Source organism: Vipera ursinii (assembly GCF_947247035.1).
Source record: "Vipera ursinii genome assembly, chromosome: 1".
NCBI lineage: Eukaryota > Metazoa > Chordata > Lepidosauria > Squamata > Viperidae > Vipera > Vipera ursinii.
In genome coordinates, this window is record NC_139512.1 from 130600012 (window position 1) to 130619276 (window position 19265).

The 19265-nt window shown below is 39.0% G+C and overlaps 2 protein-coding genes across 6 annotated transcripts in view; both read left to right on the plus strand.

The window, feature by feature from the left end:
* Positions 1 to 2512, plus strand: part of KALRN (kalirin RhoGEF kinase) — a gene marked incomplete at its 5' end in the record, with an annotated part of 580305 nt that extends 577793 nt beyond the window's left edge. For all 5 annotated transcript variants that reach the window (XM_083356478.1, XM_083356477.1, XM_083356479.1 and 2 more), the window contains 2 exons: positions 414 to 552; positions 1211 to 2512. In XM_083356478.1, coding sequence (XP_083212604.1) covers positions 414 to 552; positions 1211 to 1756 — 685 coding nt within the window. In that variant the 3' untranslated portion in view covers positions 1757 to 2512. The remainder of the gene's footprint in view (positions 1 to 413; positions 553 to 1210) is intronic.
* Positions 2513 to 9632: 7120 nt separating this feature from the next.
* Positions 9633 to 18170, plus strand: UMPS (uridine monophosphate synthetase). Its single transcript, XM_083350372.1, has 6 exons — positions 9633 to 9962; positions 12199 to 12352; positions 12627 to 13295; positions 14352 to 14527; positions 15390 to 15504; positions 16642 to 18170. The coding sequence occupies exons 1-6, from the start codon at positions 9738 to 9740 to the stop codon at positions 16821 to 16823; spliced, it is 1521 nt and encodes a 506-aa protein (XP_083206498.1). The 5' UTR covers positions 9633 to 9737; the 3' UTR covers positions 16824 to 18170.
* The last annotated feature ends 1095 nt before the right edge of the window (positions 18171 to 19265 follow it).

A 19265-nucleotide genomic window follows, 5' to 3' on the forward strand; every position in this document is an offset into this window, starting at 1 on the left:
ATCTCTATCTATCATCTATCTATCTATATCATCTATCTATCCATCCCTCCATCATTCTCTTATCTATGTATGTATGTATGTATCTATCTATCTATCTATCTATCTATCTATCTATCTATCTATCTATCATCAATCTATCATCTATCTATCATCTGTCTATTCATTCATATGCTACCTTTACTATTTTTATAAATAACTCAAGGTGGTGAACAGACCTAATACTCCTTCCTCCTCCTATTTTCCCCACAGCAACAACCCTGTGAGGTGGGTTGGGATGAAAGAGTGTGACTGGCCCAGTCATTCAGCTCGCTTTCATGCCTAAGGCAGGAAAGAATTCACAGTCTCCTGTTTCTAGCCCAGCACCTTAAATTTCATGACACTTATTTTTGTAATAGAATATTTTGGTATTGTAGGATGGATGATGGCCGTCTGTTGGATTATCTTATGAATCATGATGAACTCATGGAAGAAAAAATAGCTTTTTATATAAGAGATACGATGGAAGCTTTACAATATCTTCACAATTGTCGAGTTGCTCATCTGGATATAAAGGTAAGGAGAGAAAAAAGAAAATATTAACTTGTGCCTATACAATCATAAGCATCCAAGTCTGCTTCTTCATCCTCATAGCAAGCAATGGAGGGCTGATTCACACCTTTAACCATTTGAAATTAACTTAGTGTCTTCATAAGCTTGATCCATTCTGCAGGATGTATTTAACTGAAAGCTTTGCACATGAAGATACTTGCACAACCCGCTCAGTATTTCCCATCTGCCAGTCTCATATTGTCTTTCCATATTATGTTTGCTTTAAACAAATATTCCTAATAAAACAAGTTTTAAACTGTTTCAGCACCCATCACATTCATCTCAGTTTATAACCATTTAAACATATTAAAATTTTATATTCTGTTGGTGCCTTGTGATTTTTAATTGCTTGTGACAAATGGATTGGCAATATGGTCTGATAAAACATGTTTCAGTAATGTGAGGATTTATGCTAGATGCCCTCCTGAATGTAATAGGCTACAAACATACCAGTCAATACTTCTGTGGGTTTGCTTGCTATAAAAAAGATATTTGAGAAGTAAACCCAGATATGAACATGTCTCTCTTAGTATATGGGCTGTACCAATATTGGTTTTTATAGCAACAGAAATGGACAATACACCTTTTAAAATTTATGTGATTTAATTTTAAATTTCCACAGCCAGAAAATTTGCTGATTGATTTACGGATCCCGGTGCCACGTGTTAAGTTAATTGACCTTGAAGATGCCGTTCAAATCACAGGCCATTACCATGTTCATCATCTGCTTGGAAACCCTGAGTTTGCTGCTCCAGAAGTACTCCAAGGGGCTCCAGTGTCACTGGGCACAGATATCTGGAGTCTGGGAGTGCTTGCCTACGTCATGTTGAGTGGCGTTTCTCCCTTTCTGGATGAAAGCAGGGAGGAGACATGCATCAACGTGTGCCGAGTAGACTTCAGCTTTCCCAATGAGTACTTTTGCGATGTAAGCCATGCTGCCAAAGATTTCATCAACGTAATCCTTCAGGAAGACTTCCGAAGGAGACCTACCGCCGCCACTTGCTTGCAGCACCCATGGCTGCAGTTTCATAATGGCAGCTACTCCAAAGTACCTCTGGATACCTCACGGCTGGCTAGTTTCATCGAACGCCGCAAACACCAGTTTGATGTGCGCCCCATTCCCAACGTTAAGAGTTTCATTATGAGCAGAATGAACCCAGGAACGTAACGCAGTACAACGGTTTCAGTGATAGTGGAGCGCTACAGCGGGTGAAAATGGAGAAAGCAGATTCTCTACAACTCTTCCTCTCTGTACAGAGTATTACATTTGATGTGATTGTTGAGGAAAGTGTGTACCGTTTCAGCAGTTACATTATCTAAGTAGTTAGATGCTTTCTCAGGTTGCCTCAGGTGCAACATCTTGGGGGGGGGGGTTGTTGTAATTACATGGTCACATTCAATAAGATGGCATCAGTCAAGAATGGGAACCAAAAGACAGTTATCTTATTTCTGAAAGATTTGAAGATCTTCAACCGTCTGAAAGTTCTAGACTGTTTTGCTAATTATATGAATAGTTGAATGGTATATCTGAAAATCAATCAAAAATTGGAAAAAACCAAAACCAGGTGACTATCTACAGTCAGCATTTCTTAAAGAAACTGGACTGGGTAAATCTTGGATTCTGTAAAGATTGCTATCCTTGTGTTAATTAAGGATCAGAGTTTTCCTGTAAGGCAGATTTCATTAATCTTGAACTAGAATTAATCTTGTGGTAAGAGTGCTGTACTTGAGATTCACAGTAACAGTTTTGCCAATGAAATGTAGGTACGTGGCATTGATCAAGATTACAGCAGACCTTTGCCAGTAAGTCCTCTTGGGATGTGACACCTTTTTTGTTCAAGATTAACATACTATAAAGTATCAGTGTGCTACTGATAAGAGGGTAAAGTAATTGAGTCATCAAAAACATTTAGATGAAGCACAAAAAGGTGATTTTTTTAATTAAAATTTTATAGCTCTTGTACAGAAAACTTTTGTTGAGAAAAAAACTATCTTAAAATAAGTGCTGTATCTGTAAACTAGATGTCAAAGACTTTTTCTATTTGAAGGATGTGTATTGAATCCTCATATTCTCTGTAACATGAAAAGGATCTTATTTCCCTTTCACTTATAAAAGTTGCTCAGTTGTGAAATCAAGCCAAAGTTGGCCAAAGTGTGGTAAACATAGTAGGTCCATCTTTATGCTTATGGCTCTGAAATTGGTCTTAGTAATAAGGCTGATAGTTTACTATGACCGTATGCATTTATCTCCTTAGCTCCTTCTCTCAAACATGTTTTTTTTGTTTAATCCCAAAGCATACTATGAAGCAACTCAACAAGGACATTAAAAGTCACTGCAATATTGCATTCTGATTAGCTAAGCACCCAACAATGTAACAGCCCTTTAACAACCATTTCAAATTAAGTGCTTTTGAAATAATAGTTCCAAGCTGAAGTATTCTTTCATTAGCTTTCTAAAACTATTCCAACACTGAATACCCCAAGAGTGTTTTAATACAGCTAATGAATTATTCATGGCCTTCCGGTATCTACATTCTTTAGAAGTCAAATTAGTCAAAACGTCCATCTGTTTTTCTCTTTTTCCCACTTCCCCAACAATTAATGTCCTACATGCCTTGGGGTAGGCTGATTTATTTAGTGATTATCAGCAGATAGGATGCTTCTTGCTTCTTACATGCAGAGATAATGGGCTCCTGTTGTTGGATCACAAAGTGCCAATGATTTGGGGCTATCCTGTCACTACCTGTGATATAAAATGCTCCCAATACAATACTGTCAAAGCCAAATATATGGTTTGGCTAAAAGATAAAATTAATCTTATTGTCCTGGGAAAAGCAAGGAATAATGTATGCTTTCATCCCTTGGCAGGACAGTAGAGATAACTAGGTTTCCAAATGAATACATACACCCCATGATAGGCTGACATTTGGTAACTTTGTGTTCTGTCAATGGTGCCAAGGGTTTTTCTCTCAGAGTCCACAAGACAAGAGTACCCTTGTACAAATGAAAGTTAGGAAAAAAGAACTGGCAACATTTCCCGCAATTTTATAATGAATACTGTGACAAGAATTGTAGAAGACAATTAAATTCAATTCCTAAAGAAAAAGTGGGACAAAGATAACTATAACACAGAATAAGATTTCTTTTTTTTTTGCAATAAACATTGCTACTTTTCTCCTTGTTCTTTTCTAGGAGTGATTAAGCATCAGTATTTCTTCTTAAAAGGATTGGGCCTAGGGTCAAGAATACCAAAACTATGAAGAACTCCAAATCTGTAGCATGGTAGATTTCACGGGTTGGATTCATTTTTTTTTAATTCTACCAGCAGGATTATTAATGAGCAAAGTTCTGTCTTGAAAATTTCTGCTATAGAAAGGTGTGACTCTGAATGATTCCACAGTCTATCTAAAGCAAAGCTCCTAGTGCTGTTTCTTTATTTTTCCAGGAGTTTCCTCAATCTTCTGAAACAGGATTTTTTTTTTCAGGAGAGATATAGAACTGCTGGAATTGGGAGGAAATGGGGGAATATTTTCTCCCCTACTCTTTTGATGGAAACTCTGTAGTGGGTTCAAAGTCTCCTGTTTACTGAAAGAATTTACAAATTCCAACAAAGACCCTATCATCCATTTCAGACATAAGAATCTCAGTCTATTAACTTTTTGGACCAAGATCCTAGTGTGATCCCGTTTTATCTATTTTATTTTGTAGGGAGCCTACCTCATTTTTTTTAAGACATTAGGAAATTATATGCCTTAAGAAAGAAGAAAACATTTGCCAAATGAAGGAAGGGAAATAATAAGAATTAAATTTGCAGGCGCACAGTTCTTGTCTGAACTGGCAAATATTGGGGCTATCATAGCCTCTGTCCCAAAAACATTCCCAGTTTTCCTTGGGGATTACCTCTCCTGCATCTTGTTTTACTCAGTGCACGCTCTCTACAATTAGCAGAAATTATGGTTTTGCAAGACTCATGTCATGCTTACTAACAATTCTAAATCAAATTAACAGGGATATTTCCCTATTTTTTCAATCAAACCTCTCCAAACAAGTGCTGTAAATGTTTTTTTTTTCTCCTTGCCTCACTAGATAAGTAATGATCAATAGAAAAAAGCAGAACAAACAGTAGAGAAAATGAATTGATGTTAGGATTTTGGGCTATTAAGTGTGTGAATGTGTGTGTGTGTATATACACATACACATACACATATACAGAGAGAGTGCCTTTGCTAGAAAAAGAAGGCAAAGTCTTTTTCCTTTAAATACAAGATGTTCATTTTTCCACAATCCATTTTGTCCCCAGAAGTTTGCTGGACTTAATATCAAAGCAACCACCATATTGTGCAATGCTGCCATAATAAGGAATGTGAGCCAAGATCAATTCCTTGTTGCCTTTAGCAACTGTTTCTACAAGTCACTGACAATCATCAAAAGGTGTGGCACATGGGCTCAGGTAAAAACAAAAGCCAAGGTTCAACTGAAGTTGGATTCTAAAATCACACTGATTTCTTTCATTAAGATCTATGTTGCACTGCTACATATATTGACTAATGAATAAGTCTAGCTGAAAATAATGTCACATGCTTCCAAGTAAAGATATTTTTAAAAAATGTGGCACATTATGGGCAATTTTTCCTAGACCGGAACCAATCTAACAAAAGCATCACAATTTTATTGATGGATGTAATTTGTTTAAATCTCCTTTCTTCAAGCTGTGGTAGCCATTAGCTTCACAAATGCCTTCCTGGGTGTCCAGTTCTGCTACTCTACATATACATCAATCAAATGTTCCCAAATGATTTGGCTTTCTAATGTATGGTCCTGAAGAAATACATATATACGACTTTGGTACAGAGTAATTTATTATGAATTATTGCATACATCTCCACTGCATACATAACATTGGAATAAAAACCCTGGTGATATTGTGACTACAGAATAAGCATAAATTATGACACAAATCTGACTGTTTCTTCAAATATTAAAGCAACTGTTACTTCAAAGGGCTCTGTACTGTAAAACCTGTCTAGTCCAAATACCTCTTTTTTTGCATCAAGAGCAATCAGATGCGATAGAAATAACACAGAAGAGGCTGGGAGGGTTGTTGTTTTTTAAGTCCATCTGTCAAAATGTGAAAATCTTGTTTTGTGAGGCAATGTTAATAAAGTAGTTCAGGACTGGCTGCAAACTGATGTAGTATTCTGGCCCTCATTCAGTGTGTTGGCTCTGCCTGACACAGTTGCCTGTTCTTTCTTAAAGAACCACTGATTACGTGTGGTCAAGTGTGACTAGCATTGATTTGGATCCTTTAGCTTGTAGCTCAGACCAGCTGTACACTATTGGAATCTCAAAAAATTCTGAGAGTGCCATTCCATGGACCTTCTTTTCTATTCATTTCGAGCATCTATGATTCATCAGATAACGGTGCTTTCTTAGGAGAATAAAACCAGACCCACCCTTTTCCTCCTAAATACTCATTCTAAAATCATTATATTAATGATTGTCAACATGTCAGGATTAGTTTGCTTATTTTTACTTTCAAAATAGGAAAACTCTTGTTCTATTTAAGCCATATTTTGCATTCTAATTGTTATGTGCTAGTGCTTTAATCAGATCTTTTTATTTTGCTGGCAAATTATTCTGATTTTGCCCGTGTTATACTCCACAATAGAAATATATTCTGTCATGTAAAGAACATTACAGGATATACCTCTTTGCATATTTACTTAGGAGTAAGCCCCAATGAATTCAAAGTTACTTCTAGATGAATAGAGTACAGTCCTATGAACAATCTGATGTATGGGTCATTCAACTCAGTGGGACTTATTCATAAAGAGAGATACATTGCATTACACTATTACTTCAACGGACTTGCAGCTGTTGTGTAAAGTCTCACCAATAGTGAGAACTGTAGGAGGGTAGTACAGTAATGGGTTTTTCTTTTTGCTGTATATCTGAAATGCAATCAGGATTTCCAGAAGGGAAATAATCAGACTAATCCCTATTCCCATTCTTTCAAAGGTCAAGGTGCAAACGTATTTCACAGCCTTAAACAAATTTCAATCTTTGCTGGTCTGCCTTAAGTGGTATTATTTTGTTAATTTCATTTTGTATGCATATGTGTTTTGTAAAGAAACATTTTGTAAATATTTTATTTACAGTATACCTCTACATATGTAATGTTGTAATGTTCCTATTCTTTGGCAATGTATGTTCTCTATGGATAAAAAAATTACATTTTAGGCTACTACCTTCCTTATAAATGCAATATATAAAAGACTTAGCACTGGATTGTTTTAGAATATATAATTAATTGTTCTGATAAAATCGATTAAGCCATATATAATACATTTAGTGAGTAGTTTTTATTTTGGCCTAAATCAATGATCCTCAACTTGTGATCTAGGACCCATTAGTGGTCTGCAAGAATATAGCAGATGTCCATGACACTGACAGAACATAAATAAAAATGCCCGAAATCTCATAATCACCCAATATTGCACTATTTTGTATTCTCAAGATTTGAAGGCTTTGACCCTTTTTTAATAAAAAAAAGTTTATTTAATGGAGTCCTATAGACCCCAGCAGAGTGCATTACATGAGTCAAAGGTAGAATTAAGTGCTGTGGTATTTATCCATCATGTACGTAGTGATCATTAAAAGCTTTAAACGATGGAGTGGTCTACATAGAGCAACACATTTGGAATCACTAGCACATCACGCCATAGATTGCTTTCCTGCCTATAGTTCCTTAGAAGTAAAGTCTATTCAGTGTAACAGAAATTATTTCCAAGTAAACATGTATAAAATTAGACTAGCAACATACTGACTGCATAAGTATTTTAATGGTATTGTTTTAATTTCCAGCATGTTAAGTTTAATATTCCATGATTTATTGTTTGCTGCCAAAAGAAGACAGCTGCATTGCTGTCCCAAACTTTGTCTCAGAATTACAGGACCTCCTATAGAACCTCCTGCAAAAAACACAAAATTATGTACAAAAAAGCAGTTCTTTCACAAGAGTTCGTTAACAATTTTAAGAGATGCAAACTCCCACGTTTAAAATACAAATGTTTTGACATTTCCAACTCCTCTCCTGAAGTTTCTTTTGATTTCTACAATTTCATGGTCTACAGCAGAGGTCCCAAACCTTTTGGGCACCAGGGACCAGTTACATGGTGAGAGGTTTTTCCGCAGACCAGAGGGTGCATGGTTTTGTGTGCTGCCTGCATCCCGCGGATGGGGCTTTGCTTGTTTGTGCAGCCTGGTTGCTGGCAGGCCGCGGCCCGGTACTGGTCCACAGACCAGGGGTTGGAGACCCCCAGTCTACAGTAAAAATAAACTTTTCAATGTAAGAGTTGGGAAGTTATAGCTCTACTATATTTGGGCAAACAAAATCTGTAATAATTGACCTTCACAAGAAGTTGAGACAACCTGCTTTCATTGAAAAAAAGAGGAAGCTGATTGCTTTTAAAAATCCCCATGTGTGAGGCCAGAGACGTTTTTTGTTTAAAAGAAGGTGCAGTGGTTCCTGCTGAACCATTATGACTCTATTATAACCTGTTTCTTGATGCAGACTGAGCTTGCATCGTAGTGTTCCTTTATATGCACATATAAAAGTCTCTTATGGAAAAAAAACCTACCATGCACAGACTCTGTATTTGTAGGCCCTGTAGATCCTTGGTTTACACCAAAGGATTGCAGGAGAAGAAGCAAAATAAGAGATGCCAACAGCAGTGCTGGCGGAAGGAAAATTGGCCACACAAAAGTAAAACCCTTTATTAGGATTTGCTTGTAGCAATAAGGGTGAAGTGATCTTCTCCACATTTCATATTTGGCAACAGTTGGCTAGCATCCCTGGTTCAGGTGATCAAGTCCCTCCTGAGGACAAGAGGAGCCAGGGAAGCCTTGCCTGGTTGCTATGAAAGGATTCTCAGCTAATGAGGCAATTGTTCGACTTCATTTACAGTTAAATGCCGGCTTTCAATGGACCAAGATAAGACTGAGCTGGGAGATCTTTGAGTCAGTCCATCCTGAGGAGGTGAACTGGATCTTTGTGGCTGTGAGCTCGGCCACCTGTGTTTTGGACTTGTGCTCGTGCATTCAGAAAGAGAGCAAGAGCGAGAGAGAGAGAGAGAGAGAGAGAGAGAGAGAGCATGGCATCAAAGCCACTGTCCTAGATGAAACTTATAGCATCCAGAGGTACATCAATAAGATGGCTGATGTACAGAATGCCTATATCAAGGCTTACATCAATGCCAAGTAAAGCTGCTGAATGTCTGAGGCAGCAGCAGATACGGAAAATCAAGCAGAGGAAGTGCCATAGCAAGAGAATGCCAACTTTCCTAAATTTGGTTCTCTTCCTATTTTGCTATTTATCAATACCAGTTTGGAATTATAACAGCTTCAAGCCTCGGTTGGTTGTGGCTGTCCATGTTGGCCCTGTTATTTTCAATGTGATGATCATTGTTATTTCTGCTTTAGTTTTAAACCAGTCTCCTTTTACTGTAAACAAATTGACATTTGGAGGTTATCACGTTAAGATAGTCACCAGCTAGAAAATACCAAAGCTGATGCAGCATACACGACTCGTGCTTGATTTTCATCCTCACAGAACATGAGATAAACATTATTTTTATTTATTTTTATTTTAATTCCATTTATATCCCGCCCTTCTCCGAAGACTCAGGGCGGCTTACAAGAACCGAGCAGACAGATCGAAGGAGAAACTGAACTGAGTTCAGTCAAACATCTCCCTAATGCCCCGTGATGCCCATCCTCCAAACGCTACCGATTTCTGTCCTTGGAGTGTCCGGGTAAAACTATGATTTGTGAAGCTAAATCTGTAACAATTCTTTATTTTCTCCTTCTGTTTTTCTAAACCAGGGGTAGGCAACGTCGGCTCTTTTATGACTCGTGGACTTCAACTCCCAGAATTCCTGAGTCAGCGTAGCTGACTCAGGAATTCTGGGAGTTGAAGTCCACGAGTCATAAAAGAGCCGACGTTGCCTACCCCTGTTCTAAACGCTACTCAGCAATACGCACGCCCATTCCCATCATCGGCTCCTCCACGCCGGCAGAGGGCTCCAACGCAAACCTTCTGCCCGGGTTCGACGTCAGGTGCCACTTCCGCGTTACCAAGCGACTGCTTGATGTCGTCATCGTTGAGCGACAAGGCCCGCGGCGCATGCGCCGCCCTTTCGCGCGCGCGCCCGCGTGGTACGAGTAAAGCTAAAAGCGCCATGGAGTCGCTGGCAACCGAGCTGTACGGAGTTCAGGCTCTGCGCTTCGGGGAGTTCGTCCTGAAGAGCGGCCTGGTCTCCCCGGTCTACATTGACCTCCGCGTCATTGTGTCGTATCCGGCGCTGCTAAATAAGGTACCCGCGAAGCTTGAGCGGCAGGAGCAGTAAGGCGGTTATTGGGAGGGGGCGTGGCTAATATAGATAAAAGAGAAGGAGGCGTGGCCTATGGAAGCCAGCCCAGCCAATAGCGGCCGCGGGGATTTTTGAGCGTTGCCGAAGCTGCTGTTCTCGAGTCAGCAGAAGGCTCGTCGTTTTTTGCTGCCTTGATTCCTTTGCTAGTCGGAAGAGCGGTTCACGTGTATACCGCAGAGGTCAGGAGGTTGTGTGTCCCGGCTTTCCAGCAGCAAATGGTGCTTCAAAGTGACTGACCAAAAAGCCTTGGAAGATCCCATTGAAAAATGATGAAACTCAGCTTACCAGCACGGGGCTGCAAAATTCTAGATCAGGGGTCTTCAAACTTGGCCCTTTTGTGACTTGTGGACTTCAACTCCCAGAATTCCTCAGCCAGCATGGCTGGCTGAGGAATTCTGGGAGTTGAAGTCCACAAGTCACAAAAGGGCCAAGTTTGAAGACCCCTGTTCTAGATGATCATCGGATGAGCAAAGAGAGGTGGAAATCTTTAGCTGCTTGCTGTTGTCGGATATCGTCGGGTTGTTTGCATTCCCAAATAATAGTAGCCGCAGTTAAATGTAATTTAAGGTAAAGCTAACGAAGGAGGACAGAGTGGACATATCTGTATTGTTTGCTGGGCAGGGATACAGAAGTGGATAAGGTTTTTAGATCGTTCAGGTTTCGGTAGGCTGATCTGCTCTAAGAAGTCTCTAATTTTGTTCCTTGCTCTGTAAGAATCACTCATAGCCAAGAGTATGAAGAAATTCCTCTCCAGGCATCCATCACAAAGGTGAATATTTAATGCAGGAGTTTTTCAGCAAATTTTATATTTGAAGAGAGAGCCTGGACAGACCCTGGGGAGTAGGTATAATGCGTGTCTGGTTTTCCGTGCTATTTAGTCATTTTGAGCAATAGCAATACTGGTATGTACCAAGTAAAAGTTCCAATCCATCTTCACAGGGTAATGGACTGAAGCAGCACAAACATGTTACTAAAATACGCATCACTCTGAACAGATTATCCTAGTCCAGGAAAAATCTCATTTTATTTATCAGTTAAATGAACAATACAGCCACCTTGACCTTGAGGTTAGGAGAAGTTCTGAGCTATATCGCTGATTTTTTTCAAGAGCAGACATCTCACCATTTCCTAGACACGGTGGTGACATGCTGATGACCTGTAGGTGAGAGTAGTGTACGAACTCACTTTACTGCTAGAAGTAAAAATGCTTGCTTTTTCTTGGTTGATTGGTTTGATTTGTTCTTGACATAATCTGTAGAAAATGCTTTGAAGTTAAGCGTAGATACTGTTAGGAAGTTGTTTGCTTTGGAGATGATGGTCAAACGTCAGGAAGTTTCACTTCAGAAATTAAAATCTGAAGAGGAAGTGGGAACGCAGGGTGGCTGAAAAGATCATTGGCAGTTTCCTCCCTCCCATGCAGGACATAGCACAGAAGCCTTGCTTGAGCAGGGTCCGTAAGATTATCTGGGACACTACACATCCTCTTCATGACCTGTTTTCCTTGTTTCCTTCTGGGAGGAGGCTCTGTGGTATCCGTAGCAGAACATCCAGATTCAGCCATTGTTTCATTCCATACAGCATTAACCCTGTGTACTCTCAAGCTTCCTCCTTCCGTTATGTATTCAAGATGGACAGTATTTAACATTTATTTGTTATGTATATGTAGGGGTGTGGGTCTATACATATGTTGCATATAGTATGTGTATGTTGTATATAGCATGTTCGGGTGTGTGTCATGTATGTGTTCACTTTGAGAGTGGGCAACTAAATTTCATTTTTGATGTGTGTCGCGCCCACAGTAAAAAATGACAATATAGGTTATCTTATCTAAAGACTGGAGACAAGGGAAAGTTATGTAAGGGAGGTGAATCATTTTTGCCCGTATAAATAAAAGACGTATTTCAGATGATTATTTATTGAATATTTGATAAAGGAGTGATTCCTTCTTTGGTCTCCATTCTGCTTAAAATGATGTTAAAGAAACAACTGTAAAATGCAGTCTTAATTATCCAGTTGTTCAAGTTCATGGATAAGCGATCATTCTTTCAACTGCTCTATCTAGAAGCAGAGACCAGACTTTTACTTGCCCAGGAGAATTTGGGAAACGCCTCCTTAAACTTTCACTTTTTGGTAGATATATTGTGTGCTAATAAAATTCATTTTAAAACCATTCTCTCAGGTAGCAGATCTCCTTTTCTGTTCAGCGAAGGATGCCGCACTCAAGTATGATTCCGTGTGTGGAGTTCCATACACAGCTTTGCCCTTGGCTACGATAATCTGCTCGACGAATAAGATTCCAATGCTTATACGGAGAAAAGAAGCCAAAGACCATGGTAAAAAGAATAAAATTTAATTTAAATTTTATACATTGATAGTATAAGTAGTAAATACTCAAGACAGTAAAGACATGACTGACAGTGAACTGTTATTGGTTTGGATGTAAATTATGCATCTACAATTAATAAATATGCATGCAGATGTTTTACACTGAAATGATTTTTTTGAATGATTGATCTGTTGTTTGTGCATATTAATGACAAAAATTATTTTGTTTTGAACCAGAAAGATTTTTACAGTAATGTTTGATCCTTTCTATTCCTCTTAAAGGAACCAAACGCCTTGTGGAGGGCACAATTAATTCAGGAGACACTTGCCTGATTATCGAGGATGTAGTAACCAGCGGTTCAAGTGTCTTGGAGACGGCAGAGGTCCTTCGGAAAGAGGGACTGAAGGTTACCGATGCCATTGTGCTGTTGGACAGAGAACAAGGAGGGAAAGCCATGTTGGAAAAACATGGAATTAGGCTGCACTCCGTGTGCAGCCTGTCTCAAATTCTTCAAAGCCTTCAACAGCAGAAAAAAATTACTTCTGAAACAGTGGTAAGAGTGGAAAAATTCATTAAAGACAATATTTTTAAGCCCTCGGAACAAAATGGTACCGCTCCTATGAAAAGGGTATGCAAAGAAATGAGTTACGCTGCTCGGGCTGAGCTGCCAGGCACTCATCCTCTGGCCGCTCGACTTCTCAAGCTTATGGAGAAAAAACAGTCTAACTTGTGCCTTTCTGCTGATGTGAACAGTTCCAAAGAATTGCTCCAGCTGGCTGACAGTCTGGGACCAACCATCTGCATTTTAAAAACTCACATTGATATTCTAGATGATTTTACCCAGGAAGTAGTTAAAGAACTGAGTGTACTTGCTGCTCGGCATGAATTCTTGATTTTTGAAGACCGAAAATTTGCAGACATTGGAAATACAGTGAAGCATCAGTACCAAGGTAAAGTTGGCTTCCCAGGATAAGCTGCAACCTCTGCAGGGCTATTTCAATTGTTGGGAGATTTTTAATTTCAAACATTGCTATGTATTTGACTGAGCACTTACTTGCTTTTTATTTTTAAACCTACTGAACCTGTTTTAAAATAAATTTTATTCTGAATATTATCAAAACTCATGTTGAAGCTACCATGTACATTATTTTTTTTATTTTACTACTCCATGCCCATCTCGTGGAAAGTGACTCTGTCACAAAGGAGTTGTAGAGAGCCTTCCTAACTTAGTGGGCTCTAATTTTATTAAGACATGTTCCCAAAACTCTTGGCTGACTTAGATTTCAACGTGTATTGAACCTAGTTTGCACTTCTCAAATTTCTCAATTCATTCAAGAATTAAAACATATTTTTCTACTGAGCCTTTCCCCACCGGCGCTAACCCTAGCACAAACGCACCCCATTAATTCTTGTTTTGTATCAGATCTTCATAGCATTGCCTTCTGGTCTACAGTCCATAATAGAGTTAGAGTTCAGTGGTTCAGCTGCTTTATTTTTAAAGCGGGCTTCCTCTCTCGTCAGAAACGCAAAAGTTTCTCCCATTCTTGGCTGACCATTCTGCTCTTGATACGTTTAGCTGACTCCTAGGTGCTGGCATCTATTGGCTACTTTAGGCTGAAGAGGGATCTGTCTCCTCCAGCCGAAGGGACCATCCTCCAGGGCTATTTCGATTCGGGTAGCCAGAGAGAAAGGCTCTTCCAAACTAGGTGTCATGGTTATTTGTAGAGTAGACACTTAGGCTCTGTCTGAGTCCCCGAGATGACCCCTAGCTTGAACACAGCCTTATGGAAGAGAGTGGAATAGCATGAGGAAGCAGAAGAGAGCCACTCCCCCTTTGTAGCTGACTATTGTAGTTTGGACCGTTTTGGAACATGGATTTGTGATCTCAATCCTTGGCAACGTTTCCGTAAAAATAAAAAGGTGAAGAGGGGTATTGGTCGATTGGCACAGCTTTTTTCAGCCACACCTATTTGCGTAGTTGTTAACTTGTCTACTCTTCCTTTCAGGCGGTGTTTTCAAAATAGCGTCGTGGTCAGATATGGTTAATGCCCACGCAGTTCCTGGCCCAGGAGTTATTAAGGGGCTGAAAGAAGTAGGGCACCCTTTACAACGTGGGTGTCTCTTGATTGGTGAGATGAGCTCCAGTGAGTCCCTGGCCACCGGTGACTATACGAAAGCTGTCGTAAGTTGGAACTTCCATCTGAATAGACTTGAAAAACAAAAGCTTCTCAAGTACCTAAAAGCAGCAATCTCCCCCCCCCCCCCCACGGTTCTCCGGCATTGAAAAAAGCTGCTTAGATGGGAAATGTAGCTTCACTTCAGCACATTAGAGAAATTCTTGCCAGAGAAGGACAGGGAAAACCAGAATAATTTTAGGAAGCTTGGGAGTTTGTAAGCAAGAATGGAAGGGGATTGTGAAAGGATTCTGAGGCAAAGGAGGTTATGAGCTAGGGCAGTTTTGTGAGTGAGACATTCTTTCTTCTGCAAGGTAAATACAAGTGGTCCTCAGCTTACAGCCATTTGTTTAGTGACCATTCAGAGTTAACAATGGCACTGGAAAAAGATGACCTATGACCACTTTTCACACTTACGACTGTTCCAGCATCCCCAGGGCCACCTGATCAAAATTCAGACACTTGGCAACGGATTCTTTGCAGTGTCCCAGGGTCACGTGATCCCCTTTTGCGATCTTCTGACAAGCAAAGTCAATGGAGAAGCCATGTTCACTTAACAGCCACATTACTAACTTAACAACTGCAGTGATTCACTTAAGAACTGTGGCAAGAAAGGTCGTAAAATGGGCAAAACTCACTTAACAGCTAGGTTTCAAGTTAAGGACTACCTGTAATTTTTGCAAATAGAGGGATGTGCCTCTGTTGATTCAGGTCAGTATGGTCAATAATAATATTGCTGCAACTTTTTAAGATTGTGTGTTTTGGCTTTCATAATAGCACCACTATTTAGTATTTATTCTTCCATTTTACAGTATATCAAAGCAGATTTACCTGGTTGTGTGACAGGCCTTGTCTCTGCATGTTCTCTAGGTCAGAATGGCTGAAGATCACTCAGATTTTGTTCTGGGATTTATTTCTGGATCCAGAATTACTGAAAAACCTGAATTTCTTCATTTAACTCCAGGTGTCCAGATGCAAGCTGGAGGTGAGCATTGTAATCGCAGTTAGAATAAATATGGTTGGTGTTTTTAACAGGGCAAAGTATTTTAAAATATGTAACCTTGACTGGAGTAATTAGCTTGGTTACAAATGTGAGCAAGTTTAGTATTTTCAGTAGAATTTAATTGGGGAACCCATACTGTAACATGGGTTTCACTAGGAGCACATCTCTGTGATATAAATGTTCCTTTTTTGAAAATATTAAAAGCTTTTATGCTAGGGATATTTCTCCTTTTGCTGGACTTTTTTCTTTAAAGTTGATGGTAAGAACAGTCTGAAAATGACCCCATTACCATGGAAGGTAATAAACAGCCCCTTGCCAGATGTATTCATGCAGAGATTGGGCATCCATCTGTTGGCTCTGCTTTTTCAAGAACTAATGAACTGGAGCAGCGAGGATATTTTTAGATGGTTATGCTCTGTTGCCCCTCTTCTGCTTTAAAAGGGTACTTATGGAGTGATATTTTATTTTGCCTGTTAATTTCAAAAGGTGATCAGAAAGCTGTGAAACTGTCAGCTTGTATTTCGAAAAGTAAAATTTCCAAAGGTTTTATTGGAGGACAGATTAATATGTTCACCACCTTGAGTTATTTATAAAAATAAAGGCTGGATTAAAGCATCTAAAAAAATCTTGTAACTTCAGAATATCAGCATAATCCAGAACTGAATATATTATAAATGTGTATACCTCTAGAGTTGTGTAAGGATGTTTGATATTTGTAGCTATTTTTTTCATTCATTTTTTAATTGTTGGCTTGAAATTTTATTTTTCCCCGGTGATGGACTTCGACAGCCTCTGCTGAACCATTTACCACAGCTTGTAAAAAATAATTTTGTTATTAGCACCACTGTAAGAAATAGAGGTTATTATTTTTTGACATCTTTATTTTTATGTTAAACCTATATTGGCATTTTTATTACCTTATGCAATAAGGAGAGAAGAGATTCTTTGGAAGATTTTTTTCCCCTTTCTGTATGGTTTTCCCTTGTACTTGAGCAGTATTGGGATGGATGCATTGATTGCTATAAGGATTTTCTTTTTCTGGCATTTTCTGTAATTGTTTTACATTTTACTAAAATGAAATAGCTGAAAACAGTACAAAATGTGTGTTGTTCCTTGCAGGTGATAGCCTTGGGCAGAAGTACCTAAATCCACAAGACGTTATCAGAAAACGAAATTCAGACATCATCATTGTAGGACGAGGCATCTTATCTGCATCAGACCGCCAGGCTGAAGCAGAGGCATATAGGAAACTAGCCTGGGAAAGTTACTTGCAGAGGATTGGTGTTTGTCCTCAAAGTTAGCTAAGTTGACTTCCACTAAACAAGTCACTCCAAGAAGCTGGCACAATTAAGAACATAAATGTGTTTTGTCCACCAAATATTTTTGTATGTTAAAATAAATTTGCCACTGAAGGATTTGGAAGCTGCTACACAAATAATAGCTATGGCACTTCTTGACACTGAAATCAAGCAATCAGATGTTGTACAGTATTAAGGTGATTCTGGAATTCTACTCTTGCATTTTTAGTAAAAAAAAATTTTTTTAAAAAACCATTCCCAGGCTTTTAAAACAACATCATCGGGTTTGAAAATATCAGTGATATAAAAATGGAGAGAAGTCAGTAAACGAGATATATCGTCATATGGCATATGCACTTATGATTATCGGTTCTTAATTGTTTTCTGTATTATAATAAGAGGAGTCTCCCTAGAGGGTGGGCATTTCAGTCACATCTGGAGCAAGCTTGAAAGTCTTGTGTTGGTGAGAGAGCTGGCTGTTTTAGTATAATTAAGACACTTGTTAATATTTTAGCTAATGCTTTGCTAATGTAGAGATAGCTTAAACACCTCAGGTTACATTCAGGAAATGTATTTCTCCTGTTGATAATTACCTGGCATATGAGATGTATGAATATCTTGTATAATATTAATTTTAAATGTGAACATATTAATACATCAGTGGTTTTAAACGGGAAGGTTAGAACAATATGTACATTGTCTTACATAAAACAGTGCGTTTATGAATTTTAGGGGTCTTATGAAATATTTGCAGTATAAATGAAGTATTAGTGCAAATGTGATGTTTTTTGTTCCGAAATGGTCTAGAATTCTCAAGAACTTGTCTTAACCAACTAGTGTTTTTTTCCCTTATTCCGTTGTGTCATCCAATTCTACAAAGGTCCTTACATGTTTCAAATGAGCAGAAAATTGATTTTCATGCATAAAAGACCTATAATGTTATGTTTCTGATTTAAACATTTTAAACTGATATAATTTGCAAAGTATGTGAGTACTTCTTTCATAAATGCACTTTCTATTCACTTTCTGTTTCTACCACCTTAGACTTCTATTTTAAATGTTACTGAGATTGTACATTATTGCAGATTTATTTATATGTGCTCAAGAGCAGGCGTTTATTCAAAATAACAGAGCAGAAAAACAAGATGGATGTGCCCAAGAAAGTGCATGGTATTAAAGAATAAAATAAAACTAGAACTTTATTGACTTTAGTTCAGTAAAGTCAACTGTTGTTGTGTTTTTACTGCAACCAGCAAATATTAGCCTTTCCTCCTTGTATCTTAAGTTTAGTGTGCATGTCTTCTCCCCAAGAATTGCTGGAAGATAGATGTTAAATAAAATTCATGACTGTCGCTATCAAAAATATCAGTTCCTGGATGCTGGAGAATAACAACCTCTCCAGAATCTCACAGGTCCTATACTCTCGGGTACGGGGATTTTATTATATCTGTTACTTAAGAGGGCTGAGAATTAAGACATGCTTGTTTGCAAAAATATTTCCCCAAACTGTAGGAAGTTAATTCACAGGTTTTCACAAATTTCTGCTAATACACACTGCAGGGGTCCATATTAAGAAGCCAGTTTTAGTTCAAAATTCTGTTTTCTGCAGCCTTTGATAAATAATCCTTTTGCCTGATCAAAGCCAACAGAAAGAAGGCAATTTTGGGGTAATCAAGTAAATGACTTTTAGCCAATACAACTTTGCTTTCAAACTCAGTATTGAATCCTAGGCCTCTCTCCCTCAAGTCCAACAGTTATATCGAAGATGCCTTTAGAAAGAGAGAGAGTGGCCCAAGAGAATTAGTTGATGTGATCTCAGGGATTTTTTTTGACCTGTGCTACATATCAAATCTGGGTCAGGATTTTGGCCTCAAAAAGTAAGAGCTGTGGTTACAAACTCCTTCCTTTGGTTCAAAAGAATTTCAAGGATTTAGACACCGTTTCCTTGAAGTATTCACAGTGAGTTTGCCAGAATGGCAGCATAAAATGTCATCCCAGAGCAGGGGTGTCAAACTCAATTTCATTGAGGGCCACATCAGCATTGCAGTTGCCTTCAGGGGGCCAGGTGGGTATGGCCAGGGTGGGCATGGTTAGAGCGCATATGGCCTACTGGGTGGGCATGGCCAGCTCTACATGGTTCGCATCAAGGGGGCCTGGGCAGGAGTGGGACAGATCTGAGGGTCTCTGGCAGAAGGAGGGTCTCTGGGCCAGGGTCAAGGCAGTGGGGGCCATTCCCTCACTGTTTCCAGGATGGCTTCGCGGGCCACATGAAACCACTTCGTGGGCCGGATCCGGCCCCCGGGCCTTGTGTTTGACATGTCTGTTCCAGAGTATAGGTTATCCTCCACTTATGATCAGTACTGAGTCCAAAATTTCCATTGCTGAGCAAAACAGTTCTTGAGTTTTGCCCCATTTTATGACCCTTCTTGCCACAGTTTTTAATTG